We start from the raw sequence: 25,614 nt of genomic DNA on the forward strand, positions 1-25,614 counted from the left end.
ATTTTATCCTAGTGACAAAACTGTGTGGTAAGTTAGGCTGAAAAACAGTGACTAGCCCAAGGTCGCTCAGTGAGCTTAAAGGCTGAGTAAAGCCTAGTCCAATGCTTTAACCACTGTACCAGGTCAGCCTGTTTTGCCCTCCCCTGCTTTCCACCAAAGCATGCAGTCTGAAAGAGCAGTCTGACATGCAGGGGGAAGACCCCTGGGTTGCCAAAAGTATTCAATCAGCACCCCACCCCCAGGTTTCAAATGAAGAAGTTATTAATTAAAGTCGGAGATGAAGGTATAAGGAGAGGAGGGAGAGAACAGGTAAGATAGCGCAAGCAGAAAAACAGTTTACTGTCTAAACAACCCACACTAGACAAAAGAGCAAGGATCACCCATGATGTTGAGGAGATGGCCCTTTTTTTAACCCTGTAGATACAATTCTCTATGCAGGTATGGCTGTGCGCACTCAGACAATCACTACAGGCACTTGGGGACTTGACAAGGGATGCCTAAAGTTAAAGGTAAAGGGACCCCTGACCATTAGGTCCAGTCGTGACCGACTCTGGGGTTGTGCGCTCATCTCGCATTATTGGCCGAGGGAGCTGGCGTACAGCTTCCAGGTCATGTGGCCAGCATGACTAAGCCGCTTCTGGTGAACCAGAGCAGCACACGGAAATGCCGTTTACCTTCCCGCTGTAGCAATACCTATTTATCTACTTGCACTTTGACGTGCTTTTGAACTGCTAGGTTGGTAGGAGCTGGGACCGAGCAACGGGAGCTCACCCCGTCGCAGGGATTCGAACTGCTGACCTTCTGATCAGCAAGCCCTAGGCTCTGTGGTTTAACCCACAGTGCCACCTGCGTCCCTAAGAGGATGAAATGTTGATACTTCTCAACAAGCTAGCAAGGAGGAATTAAAAAGGTGACAACAGGGAGAGATTTCCTAATTACTTCAGGTAGACAGAATCCATGGGGGGCGTTCAGCTTGCTGTGTGACAGGAAAGTTAGTATGTAATTGGGAATCTATGCCATTAAAGAGACCAGCATTTTGTTCTCAGGCTTTTCCCCAAAATGAGCTGTTCAAATATAAAGAAAGGGGGTAGTGGAATTGCTTGACTTTATAACTAAGCAACAGGAAGTAGTGATGGCCGCCCATTCAGATGGTTTTTAAAGAGGATTTGACAAATTCATGGAGGATATGGCTATCAATGACTTCTAGTCAAAATGGTTATGTTCTGCTGCAGTATCCCTCTGTATCACCATACAGTGGGTGGGAATAATGAGCGGGGGAAAGGTCTGTTGTACTCATGTCCTCTTTTGGGCTTCCCATACACATTTGGAAAACCCCTGAGAAACCAGGATGATGGGCTAGGTGGGACTTTGGCCTGATCTCTTCTCCTGTTCTTATGTAACCAGTTCTCTTATTGTGGAAGTTAAAAAGATTCCCTGTTGGCATATTTTCACAACATAGGACAAAACACTCAAATGTAGGGATGGAGGCGTTCCCTTTAAAATATTCCCTTTGATTTATAAAAAAAATTGTTAACTTGCCTTTCTATCAACATACACTCAAGGCAATCTATTCTATTTAAAGCCCAGAGGAAACAGCACAAATGATTGTTTAAGAAACCCCACGATACTAAAATGCTATGGCAGCATGAAAGAAAACTGCTAGGAGAATGAAGTAGATGTGATCGTATCTGCCACTCTTTCCCTGGGCACAATCCAAATGTGAAAACAATGTCTGAACAGGGTCCCAAGTCTGCTCAGCGATGCATTTACGGTAACCCTACCTGAAGTCACATGCAGTGGTGAGTTCCGCTCCTCCTCCAAGAGCTTTCCCTTGCACCAATGCAACTGTAACCAGAGGTAACCTACACAAAACAGGCAGCAAGAAAGAAACCATTCAAAATCACAACTACAGTCAAAGGGTTAAATGATCAAAGGGCATGCTATTCCAACCAAGACAAACAATGGTTTCAGGAAAGTAAGCATGACACATAAACATCAGAAACAAAAGCAATTATCATAGCAACAGTAAAAATACAAAAAAGCAGTGGATCTGCTTCATATTTGTTTTACGGTTCTCTTTTGTAGGCTATCTTGAAAATCTAGATTAATAAAATTACTTTTTAAATTTTTTTTTTTAAAAGGTGAAAGTAAAACACACATTGTGAAGACTGCCGGGGGGGGGGGGGGAGAGGGAGAGGGGGAGAGAGAGAGAGAGAGAGAAGAAATTGTAAGCTTTTATGTTTTTCAGACTTTATGGAGGACTGGCACCTGTTTAGTATATCTGCCCTAATAGCACCCACGCCTGTTAAGACCAAAATCACCTCTGCCCTCCATGTGCATAGCACAGACTATGGAAAACATATTCAAAGGAGGAGATGGAGGCTCACTAATGGCATTCAGAATTCACCTACCCGGTACCTTCCCACTCATAATTCAGAGCACCCTGCCTTGGTTTTCATAGGCCAAGAGGCAAGGTCCATTTATGGTGTCATGTCATGACACACAAACACACACACACACACACGGGAAAGCTACCTTACTTCTGCATATAAATATGTTTCTTTTAGGGGAAAACACATAACCAGCGTCAGACATTCTGTTAAATTTTCTAATCTTTTTTTATTCTGTATGACACATTTAGAGGAACAACTCAAAAGCTAATATTTGTACCTGGCTAGTGTGGCTTTTAGCTCTCAAGAGGCCAAAATTAGAAAAAGTGTATGAAAGCTACAGCCCCCAACATTGACATGAACCGATAATGAAACTCAGTTATAAGATTATTCCTTCAACTGTGTCGTGAAGAACTGGAGACTGAGAGGTTACTGGCTACAAATTTTGGGGAATTTGTTTTTCGAAGCTTCCTCTCCCCCACAAGTTTGCCTCGTGATCTTTCATCCTCTGTCACCTTATTCTCATGTGACCTTGGGCAGTGATTATTCTATGCAGCAGTAAGTCTGCATTCTGTTATAGAAACGTCTGAAACAATGGGGAACAGGATTAAATGTCGGAGGACAGACTTTTGTTTCTCATCTGGAAGTCCTTAGGTCATTCTACAAAAATGCCCTCTCATAAAACTGAAGGTCAGAAATAATCCAAAACAATAGCGGCACGAGAAATACGGCTTCCTGGTTACTAAGAGAGCCTTAAGAAATGCTGGAGAGAGAGAAACCTTTGTGGGGGTGGGGTGGGGGAACAGATGGTGGATTAAACTAACAGTCTCCTCCTCTGCACATGTTGCTTCCATACCCCTATGTAGGTTGTGGACATAACTGCTTGCCAACTTTTAAGAGATGACTTCAACACTTTCTAGAAATTGAGACAGAAGTTTCAGGGGGTGGTATGTCCCTGCCCCTACCACCAAGGGCTTTTTTGTCATTTTGGAAAACGTCAAGAGTTCTAAATGTCATCTGCTTATAAGAGCCAACATTTTAGTTTCCAACATTTTACAGGCTTATAATTTATGCAACATGCGAGCATGAGGTGCCACTTTTGGATTTATTTATTTTTTGCTACAATTCAAGCTGTTGAACATTTTAAAAGTTAACCAGACAAAACACACTAACCTCATGAGCCTGGTTAAGGTGTTTTGCATGAACATACACATGTCCATCCCATCCTATAAAGAAGGAGGAAAACAGTTAAAATTATCCTGAGGTACGCAAATGCCCAAAGGGAAGAGCTGTTCTGGCATGTTCTGCTGATTCCAACTGAGCTTGCATATAATAAATTTCCTAAACGTTTTGCCTAGGTTCTGTACTCTTAACTGTACTGAAGACATTGTGCTCCAAATCTGCTACTGACTGCTACTAATGGCTTCAGAAAGATGCTAAATAGCACTGGGGACAAACTAAGCACTGGGACATGATATTCCGCTTTATCACTACCCTAAGGAGTCTCAGTGTGGCTAACATTCTCCTTTCCCTTCCCCTTCCCCCCACAACAAACACTCTGTGAGGTGAGTGGGGCTGAGAGACTTCAGAGAAGTGTGACTAGCTCAAGGTCACCCAGCAGCTGCATGTGGAGGAGCGGGGAAGCGAACCCGGTTCCCCAGATTATGAGTCTACTGCTCTTAACCACTACACCACACTTGACCTTCTCCTGATGGTCATCCATCAGGGATAGCAAGGTCAATTGGGCTGTAAAACCAGATTCTACCCCAAACTGGTAAGGGCCAGAATAACTGGTTTCATCCAAGAACATCTATACTAAGCCCCCTCAAGCACTTTCCCAAGAACGGAGGTCTTTGCACTTAGGTGGAAGGTGTTTCCTGCCACTGGATCCAGGGCAGGCTTTATTAGGAGTGGTTGCAGCACCATCCTGCCACATAATGATGCATTAACCACTTGCTGGACTCACCCACTATTCCCCCCCATCCAAACGGGTTAAGAGGGCAAGTCAGCATTGCTACAAGCTTGTTGTCCCCACTGTCAGGCCTCAGTGGAATGAATGACTGGAGATAGTGTTTGTGACCAAGTGGGAGTGACTGGGTTAATGGTGTGCTTGTGTGTGCTGGTGAACACGTAGAATGGGATGGGCCAGGCATCCCCAAACTTCGGCCCTCCAAATGTTTTGGACTACAATTCCCATCTTCCCCAATCACTGGTCCTGTTAGCTAGGGATCATGGGAGTTGTAGGCCAAAACATCTGGAGGGCCGCAGTTTGGGGATGCCTGGGATGGGTGATATGAAATTAGTGCATAGTGTATGATTTATGTAGATGTAGCACAGAATTTGGGTGGGATGGTGAATAGTGGGGTGAGTGTTGCATTTTGGGTCAGAGTGTGCCTTGGCAAGGTAGAGGCTGAAGAGGGAAGGGGCTCCTGACTAAAGACAATTCAAAATGTGCTGCTGTGTTTTTGCTTTGGGCACTTTTCTTTTTGTTACCTTATATTATCTTGTAGTTTCTCAGGCTGTTTGTTATATAAACACATTGCATTTGTTATTTTGTACACTGCTTAGTGGCTGAAATAGGGACCCGGTGGTCTCTAGATGCCGATTCACAGCTTTTGCAATACACAGGCTTTTTTATTTTGCAAAACATTTTTTAAAAATGAATTTGAGACCCTTAGCCATTTCTGTTTTTATTCCTCTCTATTTGGCACATATTTTTGTTCCCTTCTTCGTCTACCTAAAGGTAGCCTGAGTGGCTGTACATCTCTCTCTCTGCAATTTTGACATGGTATGCTGTTGGCTTGCATTCACTTTTTAACTGTTGTAAGACACCCCAAGGCAGCTCAGGGTGAAAGGCACATATATATAAATAATATAATTAGGAATACAAATTCTATTCATAAATGAAATAGGATTGAATAAAGCTGAAGAACAAAGACATTTCCCACCCTAAGCAGTGATCTCACTATTTAACTTAAAAAACATCCCGAGCAATGCTCAAAGCAGGCCAGAAGAGAAGTCTAAAGCTTCAGTGAATACAAAGATTCCTGTGTTTATGGAAGGGAGGGGGGGGGGAGAGGAACTATTCATAGTGAAAAGTTTCAAAACAAAGCCACATTAATGATCTCACAGCATTTCTACTTCTACAAAGTAACACTGTCAGCTGGTCTAACTCTTGAATGCCAACCAGAAGGCAGACTGGGGAGTGCAGACCATTATTAATATCTTATTAATTAAATGCCATGGAAGGCAGAGACTGAATAGGCTTGGGCTCTTGGCTTCAGTTAAATGAGCCCAGTAGATTTAAGAGGAGCCCTTGATGAATAAGACCAAAAGCACCTATCTGGTTCAACATCCTATTTCCCATGGTGGCCAATCAGATTCCTCTAGGAAGTCCATAGGCAGGTGAAAGGAGGCTGCATATATAGCCTTCATGACTAGCAGGTAGCCACTCATAGCCGTATCTTACATATCAAACATTCTCCTCCGACAAAACTGGCTGCTACAGAAAGACATCTCCAGCGGTTTGGGTAATTCTTTCAGAGAAGATTTCCAGCTAACATTTAGCTGCTCTGTACCACACAATAAGTTAAACCATGGGTTACTGATTACATGTTGGTCTGACGTAGTCAAAACAAAATTAAAAAATTCCTTCCAGTAGCACCTTAGAGACCAACTAAGTTTGTTGTTGGTATGAGCTTTCGTGTGCATGCACACTTCTTCAGATACCATATGGGTTATTGAGACCACACAAACATGTGAGCTCCCGGAGAAGAGCTTTGCTTCTCCCCAGTCCTTTTTGCTGCCATGCTGTGTTAAGCTAAGCAATACCAAGTAGCCAAGTCATCAGAGTGATGCCTTTTCACCACTGCTGGAAAAGACCAGTGACATTTTTCGTTTTTTCTCAACACCCACAAGGCAACACCATTCCCCAACAACAAAACCTGTTTGTGACCCTGTAATATGCTATACAATAAGCCTGCAACTCACACACATTTAACTTGTGAGCTTTATGCACTTGGCAATTTATTTATTTTTTAACACTTAAAAGAAGGGAAGAAAGGAGGCAGGCATCTGAGAAGAAAAGACTTTGGCAGTCCCACTTGCCATTGTACACAATATGTTTTGACTATATGCATTTTGGCTTTAGGTGCAATCCCCAAAATGCAAGACTTACTGTAATTATTTTCAAATTGCGCAGCGAGAAACATCAAGCAAGGGTGAAAATAAATTACTGCCAGGCAAGATATGGTCTGAAAACTCACACTCAAGGTTCTTGAAAGACACTGGGAGTTTTGAGCCATTATTTAGAAACAACTCTCCTATGATTCAGATATCAGAAAGCAAAAGAACCCCTCACTGTAGTTAAACAGAGGGTGATATGCAACATTTGTCATACTCAGAGTAGGCTTAAATCCACAGATTTCAAAATGACTAATGCTGGATATGGGGGGGGGGGGAATTCAGCCAAGTGAAATGAATTTCAAAAGGGAGAGATTACAGCACATGCTTAACTCTCCTATTGTAATCAATGGGACACAGAATGTGAGATAACTTTACACAGCTAATTACCAAAGTGATTTGGGAAGTCTGACATGCTTACTAAGAATGGAATTTAACAAATACTTTTTTAAAAAACTAAAAAAGGGGGGCGAGTCTGCTGCTGAGAAAGTGTTTTAACCAAATCAAGTCAGACCTCCCTGTTTCATACTGTGAGGAATATACAATGTGTGCTCCATGCCAACAAACCCAGGAAACAATTTTGTTGAAGCAAATTTTGGGTCACAGTAATAGCACAAGTTTATGACTCATGCCAAGGAGTAAATTTATTTTATTTCTCACATTTTGGAAATGAGATTTCCAAAGGATAGAAACATACAGTGATCAGTTAGGAGAGCACCATCTTTTATTCTTGCTGTAACAATAAACAAAGCCAGTCATTTCATTTTGTCCTGAGGAAAGTGAGAGCACTTTTCAACGCTGGCTTTAAAACAACTGTTAATTGACATGTTACAGCACTGGACAGGTTACTCAGCACTAATGATAGCTTTTAGTTGTCCCACGTTGCTTTATGGATCCAAGTCTTTTTTAAAAAACCTACTATTAATCCTACCATTATTTAAACAAAGGCTGTGGCTGAATTCTTGCAAAGAATGAGATGTGATTGCAGGGAATAAAATGGACAAATATCCTCTGGGGCCAAGAACAACAACCATCTTGATACTGGGAATTTCTGCCACATCCTATGTAGGTTTACTCAGAAACCCATCCCAGTGTGGGACTTACTTCCAAGTGTTCATAGGATTGCTGCCTGAGGAATAATTGCAATCTACAAAATTCTTCTCAGAAGTTGTCCCATTCAATTCAATGGAGCTTGTTCCCAGATAAGTGGGTACAGTGTTATCTTGGTTGTTGAACGGCTTGTCTCCTGAACAAGTCAGCTCCCGAACCCCGCAAACCCAGAAGTGAGTGTTCCAGTTTGGGAACGTTTCTTGGAAGCCGAACATCCAACGCGACTTACATGGCTTCCAATTGAATGCAGGAAGTTCCTGCAGGTTCCTGGAGTCGAACGGATTAAGTTCGACAACCAAGGGACCACTGTATTTGGAATGTGGTCTAAATAGCATCCTTTTAATGGGAGTCTCCCTCCACATAGATTTCTTTCCCATTAACTGAGCTGCAGGTGAAGGAGACTGATCCACTTTAACAGCTTGGGAAACCAATCAAGCTCATCTTACTATCTGCAACCAGTCTCATTTCTCTGAATAGCCCAATTTTTTAAAAAAAGTTTTAAAAAAGAAATGGAATAAGCTGAAGGAAGGATTTCCTGTGGGGAACTTCTGAGTAATAAATCAAAGACACAACCCCTACACTTGCCCTACTTGCAATTTGTCATTCACTTCTGAAATGCTGAAAGCACGTTCAGCATCCAGACACAAAACAGAGTAATTGTTATTGTTTCCTTATGGTGATTTGCAGAACTGAGGCTGCTGGGTCATCTTTCATTGAGGAACAAGTGGCTCAGAACATTAAAGAGCGCCTGAGAATTTGATTTCTACCATCACTTACCTGTGGGCTGGACAGCGCCCTGACAGCATTCAGATCAGACCCTGAACAAAAAGTGTTTGCTGCGCCATGGACAATCAGCCCTTTTCCATCTGTCCAGTTTTCCAATTCAGCAACCCTCTCCTGTAGCTCTAGCATCATCACACCTGCCATCAAAAGAAGGAACATACGAGGGTCACCTGTAGAATGCGTCTTTATTAGAAAAACTAGTTTGAAAACTTCACAATTATATGGTTCTATGATAATGATGGGACCCAGGTGGCGCGAGGTGGAACCTTGGCAGCTGCTAGTCTTGCAGGGAGTAGCTGCTTCTGTTTCCCCCTCTACCCTGCGGGCTTATCAAAAAGCTTGGACTGACTTTTTAACTTTTCGCAGTCAGTCGCTCGCGGTGGAGGGAGCGGCCCGCCCCTCTTCTTCCCAGGTGCTTCAATATTTGGCACACCTGTTTCACCTGGGAAGGGCTGCCAGGACCATAAAGCTCCAGTCTGCGGCCATTTCATTTTTCTCGAAATTGTTTTTTAATAGGGACCCTTGCGCCAAATTTGTGGTGCGTAAGGCCATGGAGGGATGGGGCAGGCTTGGTCCTCCCCGTTCCCCTACCAGGAACCCGATTTCTTTTGACCTTCTCACTAAAATGAGATTGAAGCTTAGGGTGGTGTGTTGGTCTAAATATGAGGCCCGTTTGTTTTCGGCCGCCTTCTCAGTGGCCTTTTTTGGCGCTTTGAGAATTGGTGAAATTGTAGGGGGTCAGATGCGTCAGGGGGTGCCAAGGGGTTTGCTACTCCAGGACATACGTCTGTCACCAACGGAATTGTTAATCACGATTCGGAGTTCCAAGACCGACCAGGCTGGTAAAGGAGCAGTAATGCGACTGCCTGCTACGGGGCAGACGGGCCCCTGCCCGGTTAAGGACGTAGCCAAATTCTTGGCGGAAAGGCCAGCTGGGGAGGGCCCCTTGTTTGTGCATCAGGATGGTAACCCGATGACTAGGCTGCAATTTACTAGAGTTATGAGGAAGGTGATAGCGGCATGCGGTTGCGTGGCCGCTAATTACGCTCCTCATTCCTTTCGCATTGGGGCCGCCACTACGGCGGCCCACTGGGGTCTTTCGGTTGATGCTATTAAGGATTTGGGCAGGTGGAAATCTGCAGCGTATAGATCTTATGTTCGGAAGCGCTCCTAACTTTGTCGTTTGTTTTCCAATGTTTTTCCAGGGCTCGCGGACGTGCACATATGGATGGTGGGACATTCCATAGTCCATTGGGCAGGCCTTCGCGCTGGCCAAACGCCATTGGGTCCTCGACTTGGCCTTCCATCCAACATCCAAGTGACCTGGATGGGCAAGAGGGGCATGCGCTGGGGGGAGCTTCTCCCTTTGCCGCGGCGCAAAGCCCTCTTGCTCGGGTGCCCGTCCGCCCTGGTGATCCAGCTGGGAGAAAATGACATACCCGCTGTGGACCCGTTATCTCTTCGCCTGGCTATCCTACGAGATTTGTTGGAGATAAGGACTTGGTTCCCTGATACCGTCGTTTTTTGGTCCCAAATGTTGCAGAGGATGCAATGGCGGGGTGATATTCCTCCTCTGGCTGGGGAAAGAGCTAGGAAGAGGGTTAACAGCGCAGCATCCAAACGGGTGTACGAAATCGGGGGGAGTTTGATTCGTCATCCCGAAATTAATGTTAGAGCCCCGCTTTTATATCGGGATGATGGGGTTCACTTATCCCCTGATGGGTATGACATTTGGCTGCGTGATGTGTCTGAGGGTTTAAAAAGTTGGTTAGGTCTCTGAGTGTTGGCGGCAAGCCAGGGCTGGCTTGATTGGCGGTTAGGCTTTTGGTTGGTTAATCGGTTGGTAGAGGGGGTGGCACACGGATGCCTACCCTCACCTCCGTTTGCTCCATATAGAAGTATTCCGTTAAAGGAATCTCGGGGCTTACACTCTTGTCCTTACCATCCCGCCATTGGCGGGGATGGTGGGCCCAATTTTAAGAGCAAGAGCCTTGAGGAACATTCTTGGTGAAGGTGAGGAGGGAATGACTGGGCGCAGCCACCTCCTCACTCCCAGGTATGTTTACTTGACTTCCATGCAGAAGTCGGAGCAGGAACTGTCCAAGCGGACAGTGGTGAGTCCTGTCCTATGGTGACAGCTGATGTGAGTCCTGCCACGTGGGCAGATGAGGTGAGTCCTGTCCAATGGTGACAGCTGATGTGAGTCCTGCCACGTGGGCAGATGAGGTGAGTCCTGTCCAATGGTGACAGCTGATGTGAGTCCTGCCACGTGGGGCAGATGAGGTGAGTCCTGTCCTAAGGGGACAGCTGATTGAGTCCTGTCCTGGATGGACAGATGGGGATAGTCCTTCTTTAGGAAGGACGAGTGAATAACCAAAAGCCTAAGCCAACACTCGGATTAAAATTGTGTATTTAATAAAGTTGTGGCCCTAAATTATTTGCCAAAAACCAAACCATAATTCTGTTGTCAGTTGTGAGTTATTTAAGGTAATTTTCTGGGAAGCCTCGACACACAAAGCGCTTTATATCATATAATATAAAGCGGATTGTGGTAGGGCTGTTAAGAAATTTAGCTTAGGGTTTGGTTTGTGTAAGGCCACAGCTCATGCTGAGTAATGGGGGGCGTGTGTATGCAAATTCCTTGGATCTGATTGGTTGTTGGGGCCCCTCTTAAAGCTGCGTCCACCATTTTATGGTCACATTTTTGCCTGGCGTTTGAACCCCTCCCACCCGCCCTTTCTTTCTTGCAGGTTAGCACGACATTGCTATTGCCTTCGGGGCCGCCTGTATTCAGGGGTCAGTAGGAATTTTTCCAATTGGCTGATTGGCTGTGCCTCTTGGTTTTCGCCTACTGCGCTAGCAAATTGTCACAACTTGTTAGGTTGGCGGTTAGGCTTTTGGTTGGTTAATCGGTTGGTAGAGGGGGTGGCACACGGATGCCTACCCTCACCTCCGTTTGCTCCATATAGAAGTATTCCGTTAAAGGAATCTCGGGGCTTACACTCTTGTCCTTACCATCCCGCCATTGGCGGGGATGGTGGGCCCAATTTTAAGAGCAAGAGCCTTGAGGAACATTCTTGGTGAAGGTGAGGAGGGAATGACTGGGCGCAGCCACCTCCTCACTCCCAGGTATGTTTACTTGACTTCCATGCGGAAGTCGGAGCAGGAACTGTCCAAGCGGACAGTGGTGAGTCCTGTCCTATGGTGACAGCTGATGTGAGTCCTGCCACGTGGGCAGATGAGGTGAGTCCTGTCCAATGGTGACAGCTGATGTGAGTCCTGCCACGTGGGCAGATGAGGTGAGTCCTGTCCAATGGTGACAGCTGATGTGAGTCCTGCCACGTGGGGCAGATGAGGTGAGTCCTGTCCTAAGGGGACAGCTGATTGAGTCCTGTCCTGGATGGACAGATGGGGATAGTCCTTCTTTAGGAAGGACGAGTGAATAACCAAAAGCCTAAGCCAACACTCGGATTAAAATTGTGTATTTAATAAAGTTGTGGCCCTAAATTATTTGCCAAAAACCAAACCATAATTCTGTTGTCAGTTGTGAGTTATTTAAGGTAATTTTCTGGGAAGCCTCGACACACAAACGCCGGCTCCCTCGGCCTTTTAGAGCGAGATGAGCGCCACAACCCCAGAGTTGGACACGACTGGACCTGATGGTCAGGGGCCCCTTTACCTTTACATTTTATGATAATGATATATGATTCTATATGAAAAGGCTATACTGTCAGCATCTATACTTTTATTTTTAAAAAACAGAACTATTGTCTACTCTGTCCTGGATGCACCTCTTTACCACACACTTTGGAAAGTGCTGGTTGAAGGAAAATGCCAGGGGAATGGCTGGGGGAGGGGTCACCAACCTTTTTGTTAAACCAATGGGCACATTTGGAATTTTGAGGAAGTGCTGTGGGTGTCAGTTGCATGCCGCAGGGCATGCGGTACAGTCTCACAAAATGATGCTGTGGAGTGTGACGTAACATGAAATGGCTTCTGAGAGAGCATGATATAATGGCTTACACATCTTTTTTTTAAAAAAACAAAAACAGAAAAAGAGATAGGACTAACCACAAAATCATGCTGGCCACACACACACACACACCAGAGGAAAAGCATTATCAGTCACTACTCTACATGCTCACATGTAAATGCTCCTTGCACTTCTCTAGCGAATCCCCCCCCCCATTGGTAAACTTGTGGCTTGACACTTTTAATACCCCCCCCCAGATGATTTAATGGATTCTCGATATGGTATATTTATTGATTTGAATCCTTTATTAATTAATTTATTAGTATCCTATCCACACTCTTGAAAGAACGTAAGCATGCAGTGGCCAAACGCCAGCCAATGAGAGAATGTATCAGTATTCCAGGGTCTCCACTGTTATAAGCTTCTAGCTGCAATTCACAGTGAGAGAACTTGACCTATGATTTCCTAAATCCTCCAACCCTGTGGTCAAATTTCAGTCTCCACGGTCAGCAGTGATTAGCCCTTTAATGCCAAATACAGCACACAAGTCTATAGAAAAGTGCTTGTCTAGCTGTTATCCCCTTCTCTGGAACACTGAGGAAGTCAGAGCAACTTCCAGAAGCAATACAAGACTTTTTTTAAAATCCATGCTGGCATTCAGTAGCAATTTCTAGATCAGCGTTTGGTTAATCCACCTGCATTCCTATATTGAAAATCCTTATGAATATTGCTTTGGACTTGGAGCTTTAGGGAAAGACCAGGCTATGAATTTAAATAAACCAATAATTAAGTACATTTGGGCAGATATATAAAACAAAGAGAAAAGAACTGGGGCATCTGGCTTCAGGCTCACTGAACCGTTGTGACAAAAGGCTTTTTCAACATCTAAAGTGTGGTATTACAGAGTCCCTGTGAAGAACACGACCCATTTAAAATCTCTGTGATTGCAAGAGAATTCTCATCACATCTGAAGGCAAGTGTTAAAGAGTCATTTCTGCCGTTGCACATACAGTACTTAAGAGGAAGCAAACACATATTATTAAATGTATTAATAATTAAGAAAGCATTCACTTATTTGCTATACTAGACACCCAATAGCGATCACTCTCTGGGCATCATGCAAAGAGGAGACAGAGAGAAAATATAAATGTCCACAACAAATTGCAAAAACCATCTACAACACATTGCTAATACCTGTAAACGCATTCATAAACCTTGGGTTGTTCAATGTCAGTATCCCAATCCCATCATCTTCTTTAGAAAGGTCAACAGATCCACCTGTAAATTGCTGGAGCTTCTTCTTTATTTTCTCCTCCTCAAAACCATGAGTATACCTATGGAGAGACATACTCATTTGTGGCAACAATCTGCCACGAGTAATTCGATGAAAACTCTTCCATAGTAAAATGGTCATTTCTGGAAAGGAGCACATGGGAGAAATCAATCCAGGTCGATGATGCCTAACTGCATCTTGTTTTTCAGACCTATCTAAAGATACTCTGGCCCAAGAATATCAACCACTACCAAAAACACCCACTAGGAAGCACGTACACACACCATTCTCACAGCAGGGAGATTTCCCTCCCCACCTTGCATAGGGCTCCGAGATGGCTGCTTCCACCCTCTCCCTCCCAGATCATCCTTTACTCCCTCTCGACTGCCCGGCTGTCTAGATTTCCTCTATAGATCTGGTTGTCTAGGTACTCTTCCCTTTCAAATTGCCAGAACATGGGGCCTTCCAATAGAGCTCAACGTCGGAAGATTCAGAACTGACAAAAGAAAGCTCCTCTTCGTACAGGATGTATTTAACTCTGGGATTTACTGCCAGAAGATGTAGTGATGGCCACCAATTTAGATGGATGGAAAAGAGGACAGGATGATTTTGTGCAAGATAACGACTACCAGGGACCATTAGCCATGATGGTTACCTCTACAGTTAGAGGCAATATCCCTTGGAATACACACACAGAGAGATTAGCAAACTCTAAATGCAGGTGTGGGGCTGCTGTGGGAAGATGTCTGGAAATTTCAGCAGGTGTAAGATGCTGTGTAAGATTCCTGAATGGCGCTTGTTATAGGGAGAACTGAAACGGCTTGTTGCAACTGCTCCATTTGCCATCAGTCTGTTGCTGGGCATAAATCAATGTGCTGGTTATAATCTATAAAGCCCTGTATGGCTTGGGTCCAGGCTACCTGAAGGACCGTATATGAGCCTGCCTGGGTGTCAATATCTTCAGCGAGGGGCCTTCCTCTTGGTCCCACCACCCTTACAGACACATTTGGTGGGGACACAAGAGAGGGCCTTCTTGGTGGCTGCTCCCACAGAAGGCTAGGCTGACCCCCCTCTCTGCTTTCCTTTAGTTGACAAAGACTTTTATGTTTCGGCAGGCCTTTGGCCACTAATTGGCTGTTGCAGCAGGGTCTTTTAATGGCCGGTTTTGTATGTTTATTTTCTGCTTCTCTTGTTGCATTTTCAAACAGTTTTAAGTTATTTTGATTCAATGCTGTTTTTAATATAGAATCTTATTCAATAGTTGTTGTTTTTTTTACTTTTTATAATTAACTGGTTAGGTTTTTTTTAGCTGTATCTGTTTTTAATACATGTTGCAAGCCGCCTTGGGGCCAGCACTGAGAGAAAGGCAAGATATAAATAAAAATAATATTGAAACAGCCTAACTACAGTGGTACCTCTACTTACGAATAACTCTACTTACGAATGTTTCTACTTACGAACGGAGCTCCGTCCGCCATCTTGGATGTGGTTTAGATAGGATTTTTTGTACTTACGAATTTTTAGATAGGGTTGATTCGACTTACAATTTTTTTCTCCCAATGCATTCCTATGGGATTCGACTTACAATTTTTTTCGACTTACAAATGTGCGTTTGGAACACATTAAATTCGTAAGGTACCACTGTACGGTAATTTTGCGTCGGCTAGTCAAAGGGCAGGCAGCAAATGTGGACATTACAGCCAGATGATGCTCAGGAGTCATGAACAGCAAGTCACACAATACAAGGTATTATCACATAATTACTGGTACTTTTCTCTCCCTGCACCCCACTCCTCTAATGCTAGTCACTGCACACCATGATTTGCGTCAAGCACAAAAAGATTGATATTTTCAATAGCTTAATCTGAAAAGCACAACTGGCCCAGAAAGTCTGATATTGAAGGTCATGTTTAAACCTTGTTTAATTTTTTTAAAAGATATTAATATTTGATAATGAATAGAGTTCTTAATTTACAGAATGTCTGACATTCTATCTTGCAGGCGTTCAGCAATATAAATGGCAAATTAGCATTGTCATAATGCCTCCTTGATTTATTCCACATGAAACCAACCAAGTGTGTTTTGAAGTTCTCCAGCAATGACTAGGTCAGCCCTTGAAATTTTTTGCCATAAGTCTAGTAAAGCATAACCACTAATAGTTTGACACCAACACCAAGATCCCAGGCAGCCGTCAACACCACTGTCTTGCCACAGTGACCACCTTCTCTACTAAACTATGGCTATTCAATGGCTTTGCTATATTGAATGCTGGAGAAAAAACAGCAGCAACTTTGTTTAATTGTTATGTTGCTACTGCTGCATATAAACATTCCCCTATAGCTTCCAGTTACTACTATAAGATTAGCAAATTTGATAAAATGAGGTTAGCTCACTCATGTACATCCCAAGTAGGTTCACAAAGTATTCATATGAAAAACCGTGGTGCCTGGGTGATGCCTTTTAAAATATCTTTTGGATTTATTCTAACCAGATCCTCCATTGTTTGCATGTATTCCACTGACATCTCCAATTTAAATAATGCTAATATTGTATCACTGTTATTTGATTTATTATTTTAAATTGCTTGGAGGGCCTGTTAGGCATTTCATTAACAAAACAGATGAATAAATCTGAAGGTGTATGTTAAAATCAGCATTCTTCCTAGTTATTTCCCCAACAAAGTGACTTTCTACCTAACCTGGTTTCACCTGCAACTGCTAAGGTTTTCAAATCCCATTCAGGAAAAGCATACCCTTCAGCTTTCGGGGGGGGGGGAGACGACTCCTCCCCAATACAGAGCCATATTTAAAGGATATGAAGATTCAGGCCCTAATACTATTCACAAAGCTACCCTACCATAATTGATTTGTTTCCACAAACAGGAGAATGATTAGGGTACAGTATTTGTAAAGGCAACATCTTTCTGTTTCAAAGTTAGGCTCTGAGGCTTCTTCAGAGTTCCCCCAACCCTGCAAGATTCATGAGCCTAAAACACCAAAGTACTGGAAGTTATCTGCTTTTTATAGTTATTAAGAGAGATTATATTATAACCCAGCAAAACCCTTACTTTCCTTTCCCTCTGGAAATAGCTAAGAGGAAAAGTCCTCAGCCTTTAGACAAATAAAAACTGGAATGGGCAAAGGTTCCCCCCCCCCATTCAGTTTTACCTCTGAACAAGACACACTTCGCCTAACCTAAATGAGAAAAAAGGAGATGAAGATAGCAATCACCACCCAAAATTACATCTGCTCTCTTTATTGTTTTTCCTTTTATCTAACTTAACATATATTTCACTTCCCTAATTTCATCTCATTTCTTTTCCCCCACAGACATCATTACTTTGAAGTGCTCAATTTTTTGGATGGCAAACCAAGTGCTTTCAGATTTACATAGAATTCATTTGTTCTGTCTCTTTCATGTTCTATCGAGATTTTGGATCTTCTTTAGGCAACTGAAAGCCCACACATCTCTTGGCCTGCTTTGAGGAAAAGTTAGAGGCAAAATATTCCACATGGAGTTTAAGGCTCTGTTTTTATGATGGTAGTGACTCTGACTCACCCTTGTTAATTAATAAAATTATTTACTTTTGCTGTTATTTATTTTCAAATAAATAATTTCTTTCTTTCTTTCTCTTTCCCAAGAGGGCTGATAACATCAGAACATCTATGCACACCATTTTTTTCCAGATGAATGCATATTTACTTTCCCCCTAACACTTGTTTTGAGAATTTATAAATTGTCTCTATACTTTTAAAATAATCCAACATGGTTCACAGCACACATTTTTAACAGCCAGATACAAACCCCCCACATTTGCTTCGCTACTCACATAAATTCATCTGAAAATGAATAATCATCTCCCTTCTCCCCAGAACTATAATCCTAGCTAAAAATAAATATTGAGTTCATTTGAAGGATAGGTGACAACTGATTTTTTTTAAAAAAAAGACACGCAAAATATCTTATTTAGAATTCAATCAAATATAAATCAAAAGTTATAAACCACAACAGAGATTTATTAATTATTTATTAGCTCTATTATCCACCCATAAGCCTAAGGTACCAAGGTAGGGCACAACCATTTAAAATACAGCATTAAAAACAGTTTAAACGAGTCTATGGTTTGATGTTTGGGTCTTCTGCCTGGAAAAGCTGTAAATTTTACAAAGATCGTTAATCTACATGGTTATGAGAGAAAACGAAAGTGGTTTGAGTTTTTTAAGATGGCGCTGCTTTGTGTTGACGACGCAACAGGGAGCTCCAGACCAAGAAGATTTATGGGGAGGCTGGACTGATTAACCCACACAGGAGAAAGAACATTTGTGAAACCTTGTTTGATATTTATCTCAGCAGCTGGGAAACAATCGGTTGAAAGTGGAAAACATCTATGTGACTGTAAGGGAAAGATCTGGATTATTTTGAACTCGGAGAGACGATTTGAACTTTAGAAAAAAGACGGCAGTGGACGGTTGCGAGGAACCCCCAATTTCTTGAAGCATGGGAACCCAAATTTTTTTTCTAGATTATTTGGCATAACATTCGGTTTGATTGATATATATGTGTATAATTTGAAATAATGAATGTGATATAATTGGTTCTAATTGGAAAATTAATAAAAATATATATATATTTTTAAAAAAAACCAGTTTAAACGATATGACAATCACAAGAATAGGGTTGGTCCGAAAAATATGCATCTCAAGTGTCAAAGGGCAGGGTAAATAGGTGCATATTCAGCATTCAATGTAAACTGTACAGTGAAGGTGTCGGGGCACGTTCTGTGAAGAGGGAGTTCCACAGCTTATAGGTTGCCACAGAGAAGCCCCTCTCCTGGGCTGCTCCTCCCCCCCAAAAAAAAAAATCTGGGGCAGAACTACCAAAAGGGGCCCCTCTGCTTATCTTAACATCTGAGAGGGCCTGTAGGTAAGAAGGCGGTCTTTCATATATTTGGGGCCTACCACATTTAGGGCTTTAAACACCAACATGTGCACCTTGGATTGAGCCCCAAAACGAACCAACAACCAATGCAGCTGTTCTAAAAGGAGGTCTACTGTTAGATGCCATCCTGATTTCCAAGCAGTGAGAGATGCCAAGGGTTCCAGTGGTTACTCAGGATTTGGTATCCTTGGAATATTTATTTACACATATATACAACCTGGGCAGAGGTTGGAGGGGTTCACAGAATTAACACCCCAACAGATCTTGCTTCTCCACTCTGAATGAATTTTTATTTGCATCAGCCAGTGGCCATAGCAATAAAACAACAATACAATATACAAATAATAGAAATAAAAAGTCAATTATATAAAATACATTTTAGGGTTTTGAATCAATAGTCAAATAGTGGATCTTATTCTGATTGCCCCAGCTGAAAACCTTGCAACCTTTGCTGTCACCTGCTCATCTTGATCTGCCAAGAGTAAGGACACTGTGGCAGTGGTTGGACAACCCGGAATGGGCAATAAAAGAGGGGTGATAATCTCATTCCTCAAGTCTTTATAAAGAGTGCAAGTGACTCAGCTCTGTTACCAGGAAAGCCTCCAAGTCCAGCGCAGAGCTAAACATGTCTCGCTGTCCTCAGCTTTACAACATCCTTCTCGCTCTTTTGCTCACTCACACAACAATTCTCTGCAATGTAGCAGCCCTTCCTTCCTGCCCATTTGGTTGCTTCTGACAGCTTGACCTTCTGAAGTGCCTATCAAGGCACTATAGAAGTGGCCATCTGGTCTCTGTGTACAAAGGACTCGCTGGGCCGGTTTCTTATACAGTATTTCACCCCCCTAAAGTCAGCAAAACCAAAAGGTCTCCACTAATTTTCAAGAGTTGTTCTAAGCCTTTAGTGTACTGTATTTTCAAATGTTGTTTTGAAATAGTAAATGCGTTGGGTCTTTATCCCTGTTTGTATGTGGCCACCACACAGGATCATGGAAGCAGGAAGCCCAAGAACTGAAGTCTCATAAATGCAACCAGTGCTGAGGACTCAAAGTGCAATTTGTCTAGAAAAAGAGGTGCCGTGAACCCTTGTTTTCTTAGAATGGCGCCCACCTGAGAGGTGCCGGAACCCAGTTTTGAAAGAACACATGATCAAATGCTCTGGGAGCTGTTGCTTAGTACTTACTTTGTGCTAGAGCCAGGAAGCAGTTTCTGTCTCCACCAGGTGAGCAGCAATGGATGCACATTTCATAGTTACAGGAGCGGTTTATGGCAAATTGTAAAATGTTTTTATTGTTCTGACTACATAGGCTCACATCAGCAAGAGCAGTCACAGAGGTTGGCCATAAAAACAAAAACACTCACTATACAACACAAAAACACTCATTTCCAAATAAAATTCACACAGTCTCACAAAGGTGAAGTAAACCTATACAGCTTCTAATACATCTTTGCTTTGAACGCTCAGCTCCAGACTATGCATGATTTAGGCGTTCTTGTAAACCACTCAGAGGTTTTGTTACAATCATGCAGTTAAATAGATTTTGTTAAACACAATTAGAAAAGATGTGCCTTATAGATACAGATACGTGCATGCAGGACATTCCTATGTAGCAGCAGGTGTGGCCCTGTGCTACTGGCCCAACCCCCAACACTGTGTTCCCTTCACCCCGACTTTCACATGTTGAGCAAAGAGGTCTGAAAGAGAACTGTTTGCACAAGCTCTACACAACTGGGAAGCCCATGCAATCAGAGATGCAATGTTGGGGTGGGGAAAGAAGCATAGCCCTGTTCCTGCTGCTACATTCAAGTGCCCTAGACACAAGTCAGTGTGTGATTAGAGCTACACTGGAGGTCCTTTAGGACGCAAAGTGGGAACATATAGATCTTTAGACCACAGCAGTGACAGGAAAAACCAGGCCTCTCCCACTGTTCTCTTGTCTTCACTTCAATGCTGTTGGATCAATTCTAATTGACGTCTCCCACACTCATCCCAGTAGAGCACTACACTTTAAACACAGGGCATGGTACCAAGCAAATGAAGGATCTATTTAGCATGGTGGCTTCCCTTGTGTCAGTTGACTACCTTCACCGACAGAAAGGGACAGAGGAAGGAGGAAAGGAGATTCTCTGGTCCACCGCTTTAGACTAATCAGTGCAGACTGTGACCTATAGCCTGAAGGGTTGGCAGATGCTGAATCAATGCATCAGGAAACTGGGGGAGAAATGCCTTTTGTGCCCGCTCTCATACAGCTGCATCAGCTCAGGCTGGGATTCTTAAAGGAAAAACAAGAACCTAGATCTAGTGGAGATAAGCACAGCAAAGAAAAAAAAAGGTAAGAAGCACTTCCCTCCCTTAGTCATGTCTTTCTTTTGTGCAAGAGCCAGGAAGCAGAGAAAACTGAATTGGGCACCTGTCCATGAAATCTACATTCATAACCCCAGGGGAGAGGAAAAACCCAAGCCAATAATCACACAGCACACTTTTATGGTTCCGACAGGCAAATATAAATTTGTCCCAAATTTGGAAAAATGTGCATCTAAGTATATTTGCTAAATGACATGGAAAAACTATGAGTGTATATTTGTAGGATAAGAAACTGTTAGTAAAGTAGTTCTTCAGGCAGAGGTTGGCCATAAAAAGACTTTTGGCCCTTTTGCGATGCACACCAGTGGGGTTTGATAAATTATAATGTTCACAAATTTTAACTGCTTTTTCATTCATTATGATGACATATCAGAGAATCAGAGAATTGCCGAGTTGGAAAGGACTCTGAGGGTCACCTAGTCCAAGCCCCTGCAATGCAGGAATCTCAACTAAAGCATCCATGACAGATGACCTTTTAGTGTTTTATACATTTCTCCAATTGGGAGCTCAAAGCTTCTTTTTAAACAAGATTACAGTAAGGATTTACACAGTGCACAACAAATGCCCCACAGACCACACAGTGTCTCATCCAACGCTCTAGGTTAGAAGCAGTTTTAAAGTAATAACACATATTAGCCTTAAAAAACCCCTCACATTTTTAAAAAAGTTGCACCTCTGGATTTATAGCTCATTCAATGGCTGCAAACTTTCCCAAATAGGAAGCAGATATAAACCTTAAGGAAGGGATCTAATCTGCTCTGGTCTGAACATAATTTTTGCCTTAGCAGCTGCCATTGTCCATCTCTATTCCCCCACCCTGCATGATATTTACATTTACGGAGGCTTCTCAAACTTCTGTGGGTTAAAATGAGCAAAGACATTCATAGCACAGCAAATCCGGAAATAATCAATGCAGTATAGATTAAACTGGTAGGCAGTTTGGTAATAAAATTCCAAATTAGAATTTCTTGCCTAACACTGATTTAGAATTCTGTGCACACTCCACACTGACATTTCACTGTAAAATCTTTGTACATTAAGCTTTGGGAAGAGAGATTGTGCAACAGTCTCAGGATATGCTTGAAGAAAACCAATTTTTGTACCATCACCTCTAATTGCCTTTAAACTAATGGAAAAGATAGAGAAAATAGTTAAGAGACCATGAAAAAGGAGGAAACTAGGAAGTTTATGCTGCAATCCTTAGAAGTTCCATAGCACATTTAGACAGATAAATACCATTTTTCTTCATTTTAAACATGAAATATCTTACAACCTCTTATTTCTCCTTATTGTCTATTATTCAGGTATATCCCAACTTAACAGGACAGACTCAAAAAGCAGCGAAGGGGATATCTCTCTCACACACACAAAGTATACTATATCCAGGCCACCAAGAGTTCAAGGACACATTCATTTAAGGCATAAACATTTGGAGAGAGGTGGTGTGGTAGACAATGGGGTGTGGCCCAGGAAGAGTCCCAAGGGGCAGAGAGAGCGGCTTAGAGGGTTATGTTTGGTCACTGGGCATGAGGTTAGATACAGAAATATAGTGAGATGCCTTATACCAAGCCAGGCTATTCATCCATCCACACGGGACTGGTGGGAAGCTCCCAATGTTCTTAGGTAAGAGCCATTCTCAGCCCTACCTGGAGATGCCAGGGGTTGAACATGGGACATTCTGCATGCAAAGCAGGTGCTCTACTGCTGAGCCATGCCACTTCCCCAGGAAGATTCCCCATTCCTGCTCAAAAGGTTTCAAAAGTCATCTAATTCAATCATTGGGCAAAACTCATCCATCAGGCCTGTACCAATCATTCCACTTAATCCAGATTGTAGAGCACTTTCAGCCCTAAGCATGCTTCCTTGACTAAGTCCTACCAGATTCAATATGGGTAACACTTATGGTCACAGCCAGTAATTCAGAACCTTACAACTCCTTCAGATTCTGAAATTACATCAAACCCTTTACTTTTGAGATTTTGGTCATGACACCATAAAAAGAACAAGCCCAAGAACTGTCAGAGGCAGCAGGACTCTTCTTTCCATATTAACAAAATGTGGAAATTAAAAGTATGTAAGGAGATGACTGTATCACCCCCTGCAGCATATTAAGAGCTTAATTTGAGCAAAGGCTAATGCCTAGATTCCTCTTAGAACAGATAGAACACATTTCCCTGCCAAACCAATGATCAACACATGTGGTAGTTGCACAAACCTGCCACACAATCAATGTTTATGCAGAATTTTGTAATGTGTAAAGCTGCCAGAAGGAACCACGACCAAGCTGTACTCCGTTTTGGGGGTGGGGTAAATGCTATTCCAGCTACCACCGGTCTCCAGCAGGTGGGTCGGGACCCACCTGGTTGCATTCCAGGATGGGTCGCAACAGCTGCGCTACCACCGTGTAAATACAGGGCAAGAGAAAATCAAAAGGCGTCCTCACACACCCGTTTAGATGAGATGTGGGTCCTACGTCTGAAAGCACCCTAGACTACAGGGCTAGAGTCCCAGGCATTCTCCAGGCACGGTTTATTTCCTTATGTAGCCCTCACGCGTTGATACAAAGGGGAAGACAGGAAGGAGGAAAAAAAACCAATAGAAAGGAGCAACTTAATTACAGGAGAAAGGGAAAGAAGCCAACAATTAGCGTTCATAATTCCCGAAGGGTGAATGAAAAGCTCATTTTCCTAGAGTCTGGCGGTAGGGTTCTTGCAACTAAGGGTTATGTATTTGCAGAGACTAGTCCACAGCAGCAGCAGCAGGAGGAGGAGGGAGAGGTCTGGGCTGCCGCATTCGCGTCCTCAGGCGAAAGTGCCTCGCCTGCATCACTAACCTGCAGTCCGCCGGCAGGAAGCGCCGCAGCGAGACGGGACGCTTCGTGTGACCGGGAAAGGGTTCCTCCAGGAAACCACCACCCTGCACAGAGGTTCCGTGGAACGGGACGGCGCAATGGTAGAGCTTATTTGTTACATACGGATCTAAAGAAAGATCCTCGCATGCCTGCGGTGAACGGGGTCGGGACTCGGGACCAGCTGTTTTCAACGCTCTGCTTCTAAAGCTAAAGGGTTAAACGGAGTGGCTTCTCCGGTGCTGCTCTTCAGGAACAGATCGGTGATTAGAAGCACGCAGCCGTGTTTCCAGTGGAGCAATTGCAGGCATGGTCGCACGCGTACACGCCCCTCCCCTCCCCGTGGCTTCGCCTTGCACACGCATCCAGAGCCGCAATAGCCCGCTGCTTTTATTTCTTCTGCCTTCTGCAGAGTCGGATCGTTGACCCTTCTAGGCTCCAGTGCCGGATTTACGTACTGTATAAGCTAAACAAGATATAGCTTAGGGCACGCCCCCAAAAAAATTTAAAGGAAAAAAACCTGGATGTACATTTCCAAAATATAAGTTAAAAAACAAATAAAATAAAACCTGCATATAGCAACAGTGTTTTGTGTTGTGTAGGCTCCTATGATGTAACTAATTGGCCCTGCCTACTAGCCTGATCCCCAAAATATCACTGGTTTGCTCATTTTTGTATGTACAGGCATAGCTGTCAAGTTTTCCCTTTTATCGCAAGGAAGCCTATTCAGCATAAGGGAATTTCCCTTTAAAAAAGGGAGAACTTGACAGCTATGTATATAGGGCGCACACATTCTGCATGTGCAAATGGCTTTAGATACTTATTAGGTCCGTAAATTACCATATAGCATATATTCAACACAAAAAACAGCAACAATTTGTTGTTGACAAAGGACAGCTGGTAAAGGGACCTTGAGTAGCTTAGGGCCTCATCAAACCTAAATCCGGCCCTGCTTCTACCCCACCATTCTCCTGGTTTAACTGGGAGCAGGTTCTTGCTTTGCTGCCTGAGAGCTGCAGAGATGCATGTGCTTTCTGAGGTATAGCTTCCTAGGTGGAGATCACAACAAAATGCAAGCTAGGACCATACTAGTCTGGACAGCAGGCAAGAACTGACCAAGCAGCAGCACCGACACTGCTCATTAAATGGCCAGGGAAGTATGAGAATCTAATCCTCCTTCAGATGACCTATTTATTGAGCTTTTGTCTTGACTGGCGTGCTGAAAGCTGACGCAGAGGTTAGATTAGATCTCGTCTTTCTTTATAATTTGTTCCTATTTGTTTGGAATGAGCGTTCCACACAAGGAGCATTCATCCTGCATTGTTTTGCAAGGTGTTTATCTCTTCCTGTTAATCATTAATTCAGCCCACCATTTTTAATGCATTTCCCAGCCACTTTCCCAACTGCCAAAAATCTTTTTTTAAAAAAAGTGGATGTGTTGTGCAAGGACAACAGAGCACATGAATCCATTTTGATTGTGCAAACCTACATTTCCCAGTTTGTGCTTGGATTCCTCCTGCAAAATACTGACAGTCTGGAGGTGACCTGACTGCCATTACAACCAGGCAGTCTTTTACTGATGCATCCAGTAAAATTGTGTTCTCAGCCAAACAGCCAATGTCGTGGTTAGAAAAGCCAGTAAACTCCTAATTCTGCTCTAGCTCCACTCTTTTCAAGGGGCACTAGTTAAATCACAGCAGAGAAAAGAATCCTTGTGTATAATCTGCTGCACTGGATAAAATAAGATCCATTTGA

General features: G+C 43.2%; 1 protein-coding gene across 5 annotated transcripts in view; it reads right to left on the bottom strand.

Moving 5' to 3' along the window:
* The window catches only part of ECHDC1 (ethylmalonyl-CoA decarboxylase 1), a 29,841-nt gene extending 4,876 nt beyond the window's left edge, over positions 1-24,965 (bottom strand). Inside the window, exons 1-5 of one of the 5 annotated variants that reach the window (XM_060272666.1) lie at positions 24,770-24,965; positions 13,633-13,854; positions 8,460-8,602; positions 3,564-3,616; positions 1,782-1,862 (exon numbers count right to left, since the gene is read on the bottom strand). In XM_060272666.1, coding sequence (XP_060128649.1) covers positions 1,782-1,862; positions 3,564-3,616; positions 8,460-8,602; positions 13,633-13,852 — 497 coding nt within the window. In that variant the 5' untranslated portion in view covers positions 13,853-13,854; positions 24,770-24,965. Of the gene's footprint in view, positions 1-1,781; positions 1,863-3,563; positions 3,617-8,459; positions 8,603-13,632; positions 13,855-19,829; positions 24,273-24,769 lie in introns of those variants that run through there. The other 4 variants (XM_060272665.1, XM_035108715.2, XM_035108714.2 and 1 more) reach the window with 4 other exon arrangements.
* Positions 24,966-25,614: the final 649 nt, after the last annotated feature.

Source organism: Zootoca vivipara, chromosome 3 (genome assembly GCF_963506605.1).
Source record: "Zootoca vivipara chromosome 3, rZooViv1.1, whole genome shotgun sequence".
In the NCBI taxonomy this organism is placed as follows: Eukaryota; Metazoa; Chordata; class Lepidosauria; order Squamata; family Lacertidae; genus Zootoca; species Zootoca vivipara.